The sequence below is a fragment of the Sylvia atricapilla genome, chromosome 6, assembly GCF_009819655.1.
Source record: "Sylvia atricapilla isolate bSylAtr1 chromosome 6, bSylAtr1.pri, whole genome shotgun sequence".
NCBI classification, from domain to species: domain Eukaryota; kingdom Metazoa; phylum Chordata; class Aves; order Passeriformes; family Sylviidae; genus Sylvia; species Sylvia atricapilla.
Genome location: NC_089145.1, coordinates 3,552,032 through 3,567,932, shown reverse-complemented (window position 1 = coordinate 3,567,932; position 15,901 = coordinate 3,552,032). Strand labels below are relative to the sequence as shown.

The 15,901-nt window shown below is 38.6% G+C and overlaps 1 protein-coding gene across 2 annotated transcripts in view; it reads right to left on the bottom strand.

Annotated features, from left to right (window-relative positions):
- The window catches only part of CSTF3 (cleavage stimulation factor subunit 3), a 48,190-nt gene that overhangs the window by 23,792 nt on the left and 8,497 nt on the right, over positions 1 to 15,901 (bottom strand). For both annotated transcript variants that reach the window (XM_066320485.1, XM_066320486.1), the window contains exons 2-3: positions 15,060 to 15,161; positions 14,835 to 14,930 (exon numbers count right to left, since the gene is read on the bottom strand). In XM_066320485.1, the coding sequence (XP_066176582.1) occupies positions 14,835 to 14,930; positions 15,060 to 15,161 (198 nt within the window). The remainder of the gene's footprint in view (positions 1 to 14,834; positions 14,931 to 15,059; positions 15,162 to 15,901) is intronic.

Genomic DNA, 15,901 nt, shown 5'->3' with positions numbered 1-15,901 from the left:
TTTCCTCATGGAATTAATTTTTTATCATTTAGCTCTCAAACTACAGGACTCAAAAGCACCTTTAGCACCCATGGCTTGCAAAATAATCTCAAACACGGCAAAATGCAATGAGATAAATTGAAGACTTGCAGTCTTACCTGTTGGCCAGACCACTGAAGATAAAAGGTTAAATTAAGAGGGAAGCCAAATCCAAGGTATTTGGCCCATCTCACTGGGCTAGAGATCCCTAATTTATAAAATCAGACAAATTACATCATTTGTCTACTTCAACTGCTTTTCAGAAGAGAACAGTCGCTCAGCAGGGCCAATGGAATTGGACACAGGCACTCCTCTAATGCCTTTTTCAGCTGATTTAATAAGATAATGGGCACCAGTGCCTATTATCTGAGAAGCACAGATCCACTACAGTCTGCCAGTGCCACAGGCTCTATCCCATCATCCAGGCAGGAAATTCCTTGCAACACTCAGACCTAAAAACAAGGCAGGGATCAGACCACTGCAACAGATTGCACAGAATAAATGGTATGTGAGGCATCAACACCTAGGGGGAAAAGAGCCAAGTGTTCCACTACACAGATCTCGCACCTTACAAGGTTCTGACCTAAAATTTAATTTACTATGACTCTTAATTTGAAATCATGTTTTTTCATGTCTATCAGAAATCAGTGTCCATTACAGTAATGTACAGCTACTTTAAAAAAATCATTCCTGCTTTCATTTTGCTATCCTCAAATTCTTTAAGAAAGTGGCAGTTTACTACGTCATTTGAGGTTAGAGCTGGGGAAAATGGGGTGTTTGAAGAGACACTGAGTTCCCCATTAGGTTTATATTTCATAATTTCTCACTATATTCATCACATGCCTATGGTTTTGACACATTCTTTTCAGAAGGGTTTGCATAAAAGGGCAGGAAAGAGTAAGTCTAATAAGCATATTTTTTCCCAACTGTCAATTATAGTATTTCAAAGAATTTGTTTTAGTAAAAGATGGCTATCAAATAATAATAATTTTATGGGAAAAAAAATCCCTGTTCATTCACCAAGCATATGTTAAAAGCACACCTGAGCAATTTACAATTTCAAAGAGATCTTACTTCTTAAGGAGATGCTCAAATATCAAAACTTGAAAAAGCTACACATCTGTAAGGCAAGCCTCCACAGTGACTTAGCAAAAAGGGTTGATAGACCAAATGAAGGTATCTTAAGACCAGAAAGAACTGCTGCCCTTTTGAGTGGTCAAATTCATTCAGTGGCCATGCATTAATGAGTCACATTTTCTAGCATGGAACTGGTCTCATAAAGGTTCTCCCCAGTAAAGCCAGCCACTTCTCCTGAGGAAAAGGAATACAGGTTATTCAAAGAGTAAAAAAATGGTACCAGAAGATGTCATTGTATCATACAGCACCATCTTCTTACTCTTGTAATAGCACAAGACCAGCTTGGCCTGTTAGCAGAGAACAAACTGTTCTTAGTATTTTGCCTCTGTTCTTAGATCATAAAGAGCAATTTTCCAATAATTTGTAGCAGAAATCGCTCAGAGAATGGCTCTCAAACCCATTAGACTGATTCTCAGCCTCCAAAAGTGCCTAAGGGTTCTCATGTCTGACCACACAAGCCAGCTGTCTCATCACAGGAAACCATAAATCAGAAATCTCAAAGTTAATAGCGCAGAATAATGCTCAGGTGCCAGTAATTCTCTGCAACTACATCCCAACATCGATTTGCAGCTGACAAGACACTGAATATTGTATACTGCATTACAAAATAAACCCTACCAAAGGTAACCCATTAAACCCCAACCAAGCACACTTCAACAGCAGGGCTATGAAAAGAATCTTTAAAGATGTGGTTTCTGGCTTTGCCATGGATTTCTTATGAAAACATTAAGAAACATGATTATGTCAATCATTTATGCACCTAGGATATTAATCTGCCTCAGATGATGTCTGAGCTGCTTCTGGTTTACATTCATGAAGTATTCCTGCTGAAGTTCAGGGAAATTATCTTTCTAATATAAGCAACTGCCCTCATCAAAAATCTTTCACAGGTCTACAAGAAATAAAGGAAATTCCCCTATATATTTTTTGAGAATGCATATTCTTAATTAGTCACCAAGAAATCTCATCTATATTAAATTAATATTAGAAAAGGAAAGACTGTATCTGAAGAGTCAATCACAGAATCAAACACCCGGATTTCTGTCTTTTGGCCAGGAAGAAAAAACAGAATTCACTACAAAAATAGCACTAAGTGGTAAAATAGCTTCCTTCAAGATAGCAGTTTTATTGCAGGGTCTCCTCAATATCTATTTACCACGCCTGGACTGATCACCAACAACCTAATCTGAAACTGCATGAACAATGCAAATCTTTTTACTAAAAACTTGACTCAAAAATTTTTTATGGGTAGGTTCTGTATAACTACTCTGGATATTCTTTCCAGAATAGTTGAATATGAGTGTAATTACTGTCCTAGCTAATGAGAATGCTTGTATGACAAACCCCTCAAGTTTCTGGAACATTTAAATGCTATACTGCTTTTCCCCTTAAACACTGTACAAGGAGAGTCTTGGAAGTGGGTTCCTCTTCTCCTTCCCTAAATTTCAGCTTCATGCCCTCAAAGCTAAGTCTGCTCAACTTCCATCCATGGGAACAGACCATTTAATCAAAAAATAGGATCAAGACAGAAATATTTGAATAGCTACTTTTAAATCTATGAATTCATGTTAGTGCTTAGACAATAAGTGACTTCACACTTGAATAATTTGCTGCATAAAAGTGCACTGAAATTGGAAAATGAAACCACAGATCATGTATTCCCATGCTTTAGAAATGAAACGTAGGTGACATTGCCACTGAAAAGTGAGAGGGGTTAGCTCTACACTGAAGTCTTTCCATTTTACAGGTCAACTCAAAATGACTAACACTTTATGCGAGGTTGGTTCCTGTTTGTTTGGGGGCTTTCTTCTATACACTCTGTGCTATCAGAATTATAGGATTAAAACCCATTTAAGTCAGCTGCACTCCTAAGACGGAAGTTGTAAGGACAATTCATTATGTTGTCTCTATCTGAAATTCACTGCTGTTGGGTTAGCAGAGAGAAGAGCTGCTCGGATGTCAGATTTCAGTCATGTGCTAACATTCATTTCCCGTGCAGCCTAGGTAGCTGCATTTGCAGCTCATTTCACCTCTCTGGAGGAAGATGAAAAAAAGTACAGAAACTCACAGCCCTTGTAGCGAAAGCAAGAGAGAGATGGAACACAACTGACCTCCCACCTATTGCCCTCTCAATATACTGAGAAAAAATACCAGGAGTTAGGGTGATGTATTTAAGCTAAAGATTCTGATTTTGGAGTCATGAAACTGGCACAGGTAAATCCCTAGCCTTGTCAAAGAAAGGTCAGCCTTGACCCATATGCTAGAAAGAACACCTGCTTACTGACCAGAAATGTGCTACTTTTACAGACACCTGTACACAACAACTAAATACTGCTGACAGTTCTGTCCCCCTTGCTAGGGAACATTCTCAACAATTACAGCTTCTTTGCAGTAAAGCCCTGTTTGGTACTAATAATCTCATTTCTTTGTTGCTATTCACAGAGAAAAGTGTGTTTTCTTCTGCACCCCATTACCACCAAGTGTTGGCCATGTGAAACAAGACATATCATAGGGATCAGCTGTTTTGAGACAACAGACATTTGTTCAGCTTGATACTTCTCTACCCTGCCCCTCTATCCAAGCATTTTTGGGTCTTTTCTGCTATAATTCATCATTCAGAAGCCCATGGTAAAGTGTTCTAAAACTTTCTGCAGTGAAGAGACTCTTCAGTACATGGACAGCAGGCAATTATTTGACTCAGACAGTTGACTTTGACTCCTGGGCTAGGTGCATTATTATGCAAATACAGAATACATTCAGACAGAACTTGCATTACAGAACACTGCAAATGCCTGCAAAAAAAAAAACTAAAGCATAGTGGTAAAAATGGTATGTAGGCTCCCAGCCAATTTAATTTGCATAGAAGCACATGAGAGATCTCAGAAATCCTAAGACAGCTCTTTTTTCTTCTATTTTGCTGCTTTAGGCTAGGATGCCAAGTGCAGGTTTGATATAAAAACACTCAGCACACGACAATACCAAAGCACTCTGTAAAAGTGACATGCAACTAATACAGCAGCTTAACTGATAACCTCCAGCACTGGCAGAAAATATTTTGCTAAGTACGAAACGGAGACCTGCTACCAAAAGATAATGGAAGCCCTCTAAACCGAGAAGGTGCTGCTCCCAGCAAGGCAGCCACGGCTCCCAAGAAAAGGTGTGGATCTCCCCACATCCAAACTTTAGCCCAGGTTAGGAAGAGAACGGTGCTTGGCAATGGTGCTGGGCTCAGTTTGGGCGCATGTCGTCTTGGTGATGCAGCAGGCTGAAAAAATCCCCTCTGAAGGCTCAGCAACATGGTGAAGCATCACTACAAAACCTCAGTGACTGAGTCGGGCAGCAGCTGAGGAGAGAACTGATTCCCAGTACTGACTGCAGCAGAAATCTCTGCTCACAGGTGAAAACCAGCATTTTCCAGTCAGTTACAGCAACTCGGCCTGCCTGGGAGGCAAACATAGGTACCACCACTGGGTTCAAGCAGCTGCAGCAACTCAGCAGTTGCTCAACATTTCTATGCATTAGAGGCACAAAGTGCACTCCAAGAGCAGTGAAAAATGTCTGACTGTGAAGCTTGTGAAGAAATAACAGACTGCTCCAAGTCTAATGACACTTCCTCAGTGTAGGGTCTTCATTTGACTCAGACAAAAGATCAACCAGAATTATCAAACTTAATTATCTGCAAACACCAGCACTTTTCTCACTGGCAAATTAAAAAACCCACAGCTGACCTCATTCAGAAATTTTCTATGGGTAAACCAAAATTTTGGGAAATCAGGAAAATGACAAATAAGTATGTTGTATCTAATTCTGTGCCTTTTCTCTTTAGTAAATACCTGATAATGCAACAGTAATTTAACAGCTAAGACTACTAGCACAAAACTTACCTCCATTTGCTTAGTGCCAGAAAAATATTCCTGAACTCAAGTTTATCAGCTAATTTTAAAGTTCCACAGTACTTCCCTTTCAATACCCATCTTGTACACATACAAAAAAGCATGTGCTTTTGCGTAGCAATCTGCAACTGAATTTCCCCCTCCCAAAAGAAGGTGAGGTCTGAATTAAGTTTAGTCACATCTTATGTGGGAGAATCTAAAAGCTTTAGCCTTTTACATTAAATCATACAGTCTGTTTCCTGCTCAGGCTTACAAGCATTGATATTTTATCAAGAGCAAATACTGTGGAGTATCCTGAGGTGCTTGCCCATCCTGCTCAAGTACTTCTGTGCACAATGCCAGTCGAGTTAAATTTATTGCTACCATTTCCCTGGGGAATGGTAACTGGTGGACAACAGCCTTGGGCAAGTAATGTACCAGGACAGCAATTTCTTTCTGATGGTGCAGTAGGGATGGGGACCCTGCTCTCTATATTTAGCCTGCACTCACTGCACTTCTGCAGGTTACTTGGATCAACAAGTCATGCATCCGAGAGTACTTTAAAAGTGCATTTTTACACAGAAAACCTCAAATAGCTAGTAGGATTTCCAGGGCTCCTATGTGTGCTTTTTAACATTTATCCCTGTTTATTTACAACTAGTCCCTTTGAACTTTACATTCTTTATTATAAGTAAACTGTATTTTCTCCTAGTCACTTTTTATCCAACTACTGCCCATCATCACATGGAGTAAGAATATCTAGCACAATTCTGCAATTAGGCAGAATTTAAAATTCCCAAAGCCACAGTCAGTCAGGACCAGAATGATAAAATTCCCCCAGTGAAATGAAACCTGCTAGACTAAGGCTGTAAGCGTAGAGCCTGCTGTCCTGATCTGGTATGAAGGAAGTGTTTCTTCGTGTATGAACCTCTCAGCACTGTCTGGTTGTGCAAAGGCACTTCCAAAGCACACAGATTGTAACTAAAACTATTAATTACTGCAATGCCATGGAAAATCTTGGGAAGGGGTCAACTGACACAGCTGGTGGAAGGAAAACTGCAAGCTAAGCAAATGTATTACAAAAGCCATTTTTTGTCTGTCGCTTATCTTCAGCTTGTATTAATTGTATATTGGAAATGCTTCATACCTTTAAGTAGCTGCAAGCCTACATATTGAAATTATCATCATTCTAGCCCCTGCTGTATTAACATCAATAGCAAGGCTGCTTATACCTCAAGCTTCTGCATGCTGCAGAGCAATCTTCTAAGTATCCGTGATACAATATGAAAGAGTAACCTACAGAGACCAACTAACCATATTTCAGGGAAAGTTTAAAAGAAATTATTTCAGAACTGTTTCTACAACATAGTGCCCATCACACTTTAATGGGGTTACATTTAACATTTAACTGTTAAATGGGGTTACACACTTTACAAATGCAAGACCATTACTAATGAGCAGCCATTCAACTGCATAAGCAGAATTCAGAGATAGCAGAAGTACCAGATTTCTTCTGCAGTAATTACAATGTTAAAAAGTTTGCCATGGGATTGAGACTTTCAAATCAGCAGTTCCATTTCATTACTAGAGAATCTCCCCCCAGTCCCCTTGCTGCCCCATCTGAAATGGTCAGCGCAGTTATGGCACTGAAAGAACACGTCTGGGCTGTGCAGTGACAGCTTCTTGCCGAGGCCTCCTGGGACCTCCTGGTCACCTGAAAGGTGAACTGCAAGCACATGGTGAAAGATACAGCCCCCAGCAACACCTGACAGCTCACAATTCCTACGGCGAGTCTCCTCCTGCATCTACACCGAAACAGTACTGTCATGGGTAAGTAGGAATGGAGAAAAGGCATGCCAATACTGGGTTTGAGATGACAAAAATCAAGAGGAAACCCAGCTCTATCTTCCCACTCCTTTACATACAGCAGCAAGTCATGTTTTTACACTCACACTGAAGCTGGAGATAATATCCTTTTCATTGAAATTCTGAATATGTTCTACACACATTACTTTTCTAAGTATCTATAAGCTTTTATGTAGCCTGAGTAAATTACCTGTAGACAATTTGCACTGATAACCTCACCCACTTCTATTTCTACTCTATAATTTAAAAAAAAATATTTGTGCTGTGTGACCTTATTATCTGAACATACATATATACACAAATGAACACAGATGCACATATACAGTCTGAGAGATTCCTGAGGAATCCACAGGCATAGAACCTATAGCAGGTCTTAACCAGAAAAACTAAAATAATCAAAATCCTAAATTTAGAGAACGTTTTAAACATAGTTTGATGTTTAAATGCAGTGCCACTGAACACAGTGAACTTAGCTCACATGCGAACTTTGTATCTGTTCTATCTGCAGGACAGCACATATACAACTTCACGTCTGCCACCCCATTTTTGAAAATCTAAATTTCAAAGTGAGAGTTCATATTAATTTTGTCTAAACAGTAAAAACTGTGTTTGAAGACCTACACTTCGAGGGTGAACAACAGCCAAAGGAAGGTGACTTTGTTGCAGTCTGGACATAGACAATACTATAAATTAAACTGGGCATTATTTTAATCCAAATGCAAGAGCTGGAATGTATTTTAAGCAATGTACTCATTCTCACAAAAATCGATACAGAAGTCTCAGATTGTTTACAGCAAGAATGTACAGTAGTTTCTTGCTCTAGTTTCACACACTGGTTATTTCTGTCTATTTCAAGCACTAATGCAAACTGGACAGAGTATCTTGTCCTCATTAGAATCTCTAAGTTTCATCCAGACACATCCCAGGAATTGCAATTGTAATACAGGTAAGACACTTGATCTTCCATTAGAATATTAAACTTTTCAAACTAGCTGATTTAGAGGAATAGTCTGAATTAAAGATAAAAACTATGTAATTTAGTATGTAATTTATGTAGTATGTACAAGCTGCGAAACTCAGAGCCAGGGTGAAAGCACGAGTAAAATTACCACACACGCTCAGTGTACTGACTCTTCTCCTTTTGGAGACGTTAAAGCTCTGACAGCCTTGAGCCCCTGAGCAACCTACAAGAGCACTGTTCACAGCACCTGCCTACAGAGCAGCGGTGTGTGCTCACTGCAACTGGTGCAAAGTCACACTAATGCACAGGGCTCGTCCAATCTGCTTTTAGGGGAACAGTGACAGCCCAGCTGTTTACACTTGGGGTTAACAGTGAGGTCTAATGGACAGTCTTGTCTCAAGATGCAACAGGACTCCACTCTAGAGAAGTTATTACTGAAAACTGGGTGCAAACTGAATTAAAAAAAGAACACCTTTCTACTTATCTGCCTAGCCTCTAAACTGAACATTTATAACGTTCCAATGAACCCTGGGAATGCTCCCATGCTTTTGTACTGTGGATATTCATCATAACCAAACCAGCTAAACCCTAATACAGGTCAGATTCAAATTACTGCAGGAGTTCCTCAAGTGTGTAAAGCAAATGGCACCTGTGAATGTTATACAGTTGTGGACCAATGCATATTCTTTCTTCTCACTTTTGAATTTATATAAGAAAAAAAAAGTCAAAGGATACTAGGTACACAGCGTGTTATTGCAGAAGTCCAAAACTGTCACTGGATATTGACCCATCACACTGAAGCCAGTGGTGAGAAAAATCAAGAGAAAAACAAGGGGGATCCCAATGCACACTTGTAAATGAAGACTACTGGTACTAACAGAACACAGGAATGCCATGGGGAAGGGCTTGCTTCCACAGACCTTCCAGCTAAGAAAAGTCACTGGATTTCATCCCAGCCATGACTCAAAGCCTTCCCACAGTCTGTAAAGACATTCTGCAGCAAACAGTCACATATTATTTTATGTAGCAGCACTAGCAGAGAAAGTTTAATGGAAAGTGTTCTCTCAACCATCATGATTCTCAGAATCAAAGAACATCAGGAAACTCAAACAGCTGGCAGCTGGAAGAGATATAGAAAAGAAGTAGAAATTACAATTATAGTTTGCCTCTCCCAAGCAGATGGAGAGCCAATCCATAAGAAATACAGGGTACACAAGAAACCTCTGTTTTTACTCCTGGTTCTTTGAGGTTGAGACACAAGGAGCCCGAGTTTGTGCCTGACCTGACACACAGATTACCCCCTCAAAATATCAACGAAGAATCAACAAAGGACTTCAACAAAAGAATACAATGAGAATGTTTTCACTGTCCTTGTTACATTTGAGACTTCAGAAGTGTTGTGAGCAAGAGTACATAGCTAACGTGTCTAACAGGGATATATTTCTGTCACCCCACATGGAAAGAATACAACAGAACAGGAAGTAGTTTGTGTTTATTCAAGTGTAAACAGCAACACACTAGAGAAGAGGGTTCAGAGCAATCACTTCATTAGGCACCGCTTCCACTTCAAAAATGACCTAAAACTTCCCCAGTGTTTTTAATGATCAAATACAGAGAACAGAATTCTGAAGAAACCCACTAGCGTTGTACCACGCGCTTCTTCTCAGACTACAGATGTCAGTATGTGGGCAACTTTCTGATATTACACAGCTTGGAGGACCAGGGCAACTATGCAAGATGTACACACCTGTATTGACATTTTGAGCAAGAGACAGGAAAGAAGGTGCATTCAACTTTCTAGTGCAAGTCTACAATAATCACACAGACAGAACAACATTTATTAACAGGAATGGAACAAGTCCACACATGAGTAAGAAAAGATCATAAATAATACAGTTGTGAAAAAGATTGAAAATCTCAGACTGAGGTAGTCAAGACTGTGCAATATAGGTATTTGTACAGAGCACCTATACAGCAGTTTCTCAAAGCAGAAGCTTACCATGAGAAATGTGGCTGGCTAGTGGGGTGGGCATGGATTACCATGGGGATGCCTTCCATTAAGAAATTCACTAAGATCAGCTGGTGATAGACACAGTATTTTCAGTTGGAAGTATCACTAAACAGAATCTCAGCTAAGAAGTCTATTCTACTTTGACTTCTGATCACTTCAACTTCACCAACAGAAGTCAGCTCCCATTTTTCCCCAAGCAGAGTAATTTTGGTGATATGTACATTCTCTCTTCTGAATTCATAACCAGACTAAAGTAAAACAGGGGAAGAAAATGCTTTGAAGAAACACAGACATTTTAAACAAAAACAATCATTTTTCTAAATGGTTTTATTTACATTTTTCATATACAAGTACGTTAAATGATACATTCTGACTAGAATCCACACCAGTGTGAATTACACCGATTAAAGATACTGATGTATTGCATATGATGAAATGCAAAACAATCTACCCTAGGCTGTGGTCCCACCCCCTGAATCCTCATACAGCATCTGGTTTGTTACCAAGACATTTAAAATTCAAAGTGTCCATATGAAAGAGAAGTTATCTAAACAAATGTATTCGGTTGCATTTCTTTAGGACAAGCAATAACACAGGAGTCTTATTTGCAAAACTTGCAAGACAAAAAAAAAACCCCACATATAAACAGCCAAACCTTTTACATGCATGTTACCAGCTTTGTATTTGTTGTTTCTAGACTTGGGCTACATGTCACAACTGTCTTCTGGATATGATTTTTATGTCTTTAATTATGGCTACCTTTTAACCCCTACTAACAACAGTTCCAAGCAACCAGGGTATAATGCTGTATGCCCAATAAAAAAGATAAAGGGTGTGGTTGTGAACTGGCCTGAAGCATTCAGGGCAATTACAGAGGAAAGTTTCCATTCACAGGTAACTGGAACTAAAAACGTCTTAGATCATTAAAAAAATGTTACGAATATGTGAATACAGTTTAATAAATGTGCCTAAGAGGATTTTCTTAGGTGATTTCTCAAACCTGGTGATTTCTCAAAGGAAACTAGCAGAGAAAAAAATGACAACTTCAAATGCTTGCTTCAAAACTACTGAAGCGTTTATGGCATTGGTAAAGTAAATGTTCTTTCATGAGCATGAAAAGCATTATCAGGTCTTTTCTGCATCTAAAAGATGGTTCAAACAGTCAAAGTGACAAAGGAAGCAGTAACAGACAGCTGGGCCTATGGGATCATAGGGTATTAAACTGGATTTATTTTCACATTTCTGCAGCACCTTTTAACCAGGTGCCAGAAGCACTTTAATCACTAAAGCAGCCTCACAACAACCCTGTGAGGTAGGTAGGTTATCGGTTTCATAATGGCAAACAGGTTAAATAACTTACCCAAGGAGACACAGCACATCAGCAGAGCAGGCTAGAGTCCAGATCGTGTGATCTATGAATTTAACATTATGGCACATGTGGGGCTGACACTTAGACACTCCTTTATACCACTGTGAAAGAGGCACTGCCATGTGAATCGAGTCAAGCTTTCAGAGAGGAGGTTTTCACGAGAAAGGTATCAAGAGAAAAATGTACTTTAAGTAACTACAGAAAACAAGACTCTGGGAAGAGTAGCACTACTGTTTCACTTCCTAAATTTTAAGAGTTGCAGAATAACAAGTCAACTATTTTACTTGCTTAAATACTTATCAAATCCAAAGCTCTACTTAGATACTCAAATAGTATGACCCAAAACAGTTGTGAACAGGGAGTTGTTTCATCCACTTATATTATTACTTCTAAGTCCTGTAATTCTTCTTTGAAGGTCAGAAGAAATAAGAACCAGTGCAAGAATCAAAACTTTTTTATCAATTTCAACTTTAATAGTGTAATTCCCGTTAACAAACTGTCAAAGCATGCTCTTCCTAACTAATCTCCATATGCTACTGACTACCTTACCAGTCACAATGCAGAGAGCAGAGCATATAAATCAGTGCTTAGCACACAGAATGTTAAATGTGAAGTATTTGGTTACTTCAGCACACTCTGTGTGTCAGTTGTGGTGAGCTGGATGAGACACTAAGTGCTGAGCACTGCTCTCCACTGTATTCCACTAGGGAACACAGTCATACACAAACAGCAGAACAGTCAGTGAGCTGAACACACACAGTCGTAAAACCAAGATGTGACCACAGCAGTAAGGCCTGCACTTAGAACCTACACATTACAAAAGGGAGTGGCACATGCAGTTTTTGTTCAGGTAGTTTATCAACAATTTCTACTGAAGACTGGAAGTGACTAAAGAACACATTTGTTAAGTCAGACAAAGGGGAATTCAAAGACTTCTAACAACTTCAAGAGTACAGCTGTTAAAGGGCTAATTTCTTTTTCATAAGGCCATTTTCATAACCCTCAATCTGGCTCATGTTCCAATACACCACAACTAGGTAACATTCAGCTCTGATTTATGTCTTTCAGAGGGCAAAAACCTCTAGTGAAAGACAAATCTACCAGAAAAGAACCCCCACTTCCCTCCTCCTCTGTCCTTCTGAGATGCAAAGAGGAAATGTGTTCAAATTAAAGAGTAAAATACTTGTTTTGACATCAGAGGAAATGCAGATAACAGATGACTGAAGATTTTGCAATTTTCAGATTTCAATAATGAGGCAGCAAAAGTAAACAGAAAGCAGTGCTGGAAATCTACCACAAGTTTATTTTGCTAGGTCATGGCTGAAAGTTCTATACTTCTGAATATGGCTGAAAGTTCTATACTTCTTTTAAAAGCAGAAAAGCTTTCTAGCAGGAGGAGACTACTAAAATTGTCAAGGAAAAAAGCTTTTGGAAAATACTTTCCTTATACTCTTTGTACATCTTAAGGCTGCAATAAAAGAAGCCTGAACAGAACTCCCCTACTCAGACAGACTTCAAAAATTAACTGAAGTCTTAATTTAACCACAGTGTTAAAAGAACATTTGATAAAGCATTCTGATTTGAATTCACTCAGACGGACTGTACAAATAATAGACAACTGAAAACAACACTGCCAACAGTGTCCAATTGTGTGAGCGTGTTTTTTTAGAGAGGAATCTGGAAGTAAGTTATTTCAACTTGTAGCTATATATGTTCACATATGCTTAAAAAAAAACCAGAGAAAAGCATATTGCTTTGCTTGTAAATTGGCCACTTTATCAGTTGTAATATGTTACTGTAACCAAAAAATTAAGTCCTAACTGGGATTTTAAAAAAATTGGTTGCTACGATAAAAGATTTCTGAAAACCTACACCCTCTTACACTTCTTTCAAATATAACCCTCTTCAGGTGTAACCTCCACCAGAAACCCACAGTTCCTATTTTTCCATTTTTTTGAACAACAGAACTGTGCATTCCATTTCTCTATTATTTGAAGTGTGTTAATAAGCAGACACACAAGAACCAGTGATGGTTATGATAACACTTTCCCCTCTCAGCCCTATGTTGTGTTCCCATTACCTGTAACTGCTGAGATGCTGATCTGCCCCCCTGGAAGAACAGGTAAAAAATTCTACCCTAGACTGCTGCAAGCTTTGCCACTGTTAAGGTTTCTAAATACTCTTAGATTATAAATTAGGGGAGGTGATGTCTGTGAGTCCATCTCTGAACATGGTTTAAGACAGGAAGCTCTACACTGGTAACAGGACTTTCTGCTGAAGGATGTACAGTACAGTACTGGCTTTCTGAGACGGCCTTACACGACCCCTAAATTTCAGGCATGGGAAAGAGAAAGGTTTTTAAAAAGCTCAGAAATCAGGTCATTTAATGCAATTATGAAATTAGGTTAGATTCTGAAAGCTAGAACCTGTAGACATTCCAGGGTACAAGAGGCTAATGGATTTGGCTGCAGGATCCGAAAAGGAAAAATATGTATTTGTAGGTTAGTCCATTTGCAATCTCCCAAATGTGAATAACCACCAACATCCTAACCACTGCTACAAACTGCTGGAAACAAGGCACTGAAAACTCTGTATAGTTAATTTGGTAGCATTCAATTTTGATGGCACTAGTTTGCCCCATAGCATCTTACTGTAAACTGCAATATAAAAATTTCTGCTAGATTCCCATGGTCCAAATTTTCCTTATCTTCAAAATTTACTGCCAGACATTCCTGGATACATAATTTAATGTAAAATAAGATACGGTAGCTATGCAATGAAATTTCACATCAAATGGAAGAAAAAGAGAGCTCATTTTTCATCTACAGAATACAGGTCCCCACCCCTGAAGTTCAGCATATAGAAAACCTGTTCTCAAGGAAAATGTGCAGCCGGAAGATGCTCACAGAAGCCATGTGTACTAGTATTAACTAACAGCTGCAGGAAGGAATCAAACCAAAATGAACACCACCACCCCCACCACCCCATGATTATACAGGGAATTTCATGGCATGTCATTAAAGACAGTTCAACTGACCAATGCACTTAGTGTTAAGTCTTACCCAGTTATGGAAACAATCACAATTTGTTGGGATTTTTAAAAGCTAATGAGCTGGGTTAATGCATTTTCATTCCACAAATTAGCTTCCATCCCCACACCCTCCCTGCAAACACTGTTCACAGAAACATTAAATTTCCTAAAAAAGCAAAAGAAGAAAAAAACCAAAGGAACCAAATATTCAGAGAAAGTCACTCAAATAAGTTTGTATGTGTAAATAAAAAAAAAGTCCTCTAAGTAAATGACACGGGAGGCAATAAATTGACACGACAAGCAAATAAAAGGCTAAAGCACTCCAATACCATTGAAACAGTTTTAATGTTGTTGCAATTCCATAATGCAACAATCATCAACTCATAAAAGACCCAATACTTTAGAATTCATTTTAATCATTCCTTTGTACCTATTTTACAAAATAAAGGCAAGGCATTTTTAAAATCCCCTTTCCTAGATATTATGTGCCTATCTTATTCATGCTTATAAAAATATAAACTTAAAATTCTATGAAATGTTATATAAGAAAAAAATGTAAAAATATTAACCTCTGCTTCAATGTACAGTTTCCAGAATCTGCCAGAACTGGGGAACTGGGCAACAAGGCGTTCATAGGTCTTCCGTGCTTTGTCTATAGGCTGATTCTAAAAATTGAAAATCAAAACAGCATTTACAATATTATGATTTATGTAAATGAATATGCTGATTTTACTCCAGAACCAAATAGTGTGAGTGGACCATAGATAAGGAAATGTAATCCTATATCACTAAACCTGTGCCTCTCGAATGAGAATGCTCCAAGCGTCAAGGTCATATGGATTTTCTTCTAGTTTCTTTTCAGCTTTCTTCACTTTTTCTGGGACATATTCAGCAGTCTAGAAAAATTAAAAAGAAGACATAAGAGATCACAAGCAGTATTTGAAAAGTTCTGTCCCACCTACACAGTCAAGTTAAAGATAACATTTTGAGAGTGTAACATTCCAGAGCTCAGTTTTTAAGATGGAGTTCCTAGACTGGAATTCAGCTTGAAAACGTCCCAGGAAGATAATGCACACTTAGCACAAGTTTACCTGTTATAGACATCAACCAAGGTGTTACATGAAACCAATGTCTCTAAAACATGAAAACAAATTTGAGTGTACCAGAATATATTTACTGCACTATGAATTTGAAACATTTTTACCAACCTGGAACTTTTAAGATGCAAAAAAGTAAATTCATCCCAGTATTTCTATTACAGAGCTCAGGCAAACAAATCCAGGTTACTGCAGGAGTCATTCTGCACATGGAGAACAGCAGGCATTTGCTAGCATGTGTTTAACAAGAAAACTGGGAGATGATGGTTTAGCAGAAACAGGCACACACTATCCAAGCACAATTTCTTTGTTCACTGTCTCATCTCTCAATCTTACAGATGCCTTCCTGTAGCTTTGGCACTAAAATCACTTTTTTTTTCCCAACACTCAGACATTCCTACTGATTTTTAAATGCTTTTTCTGAAGCTAAAAGCTCTAGCAAATTGAATGCAAACTTGTTAACGCAGTTACCAGTAGAGTGCAGATTTAAGTGTTCTTTCAAACACTTTTGGAAATAATTTGCTTTATGATTTTCAGGG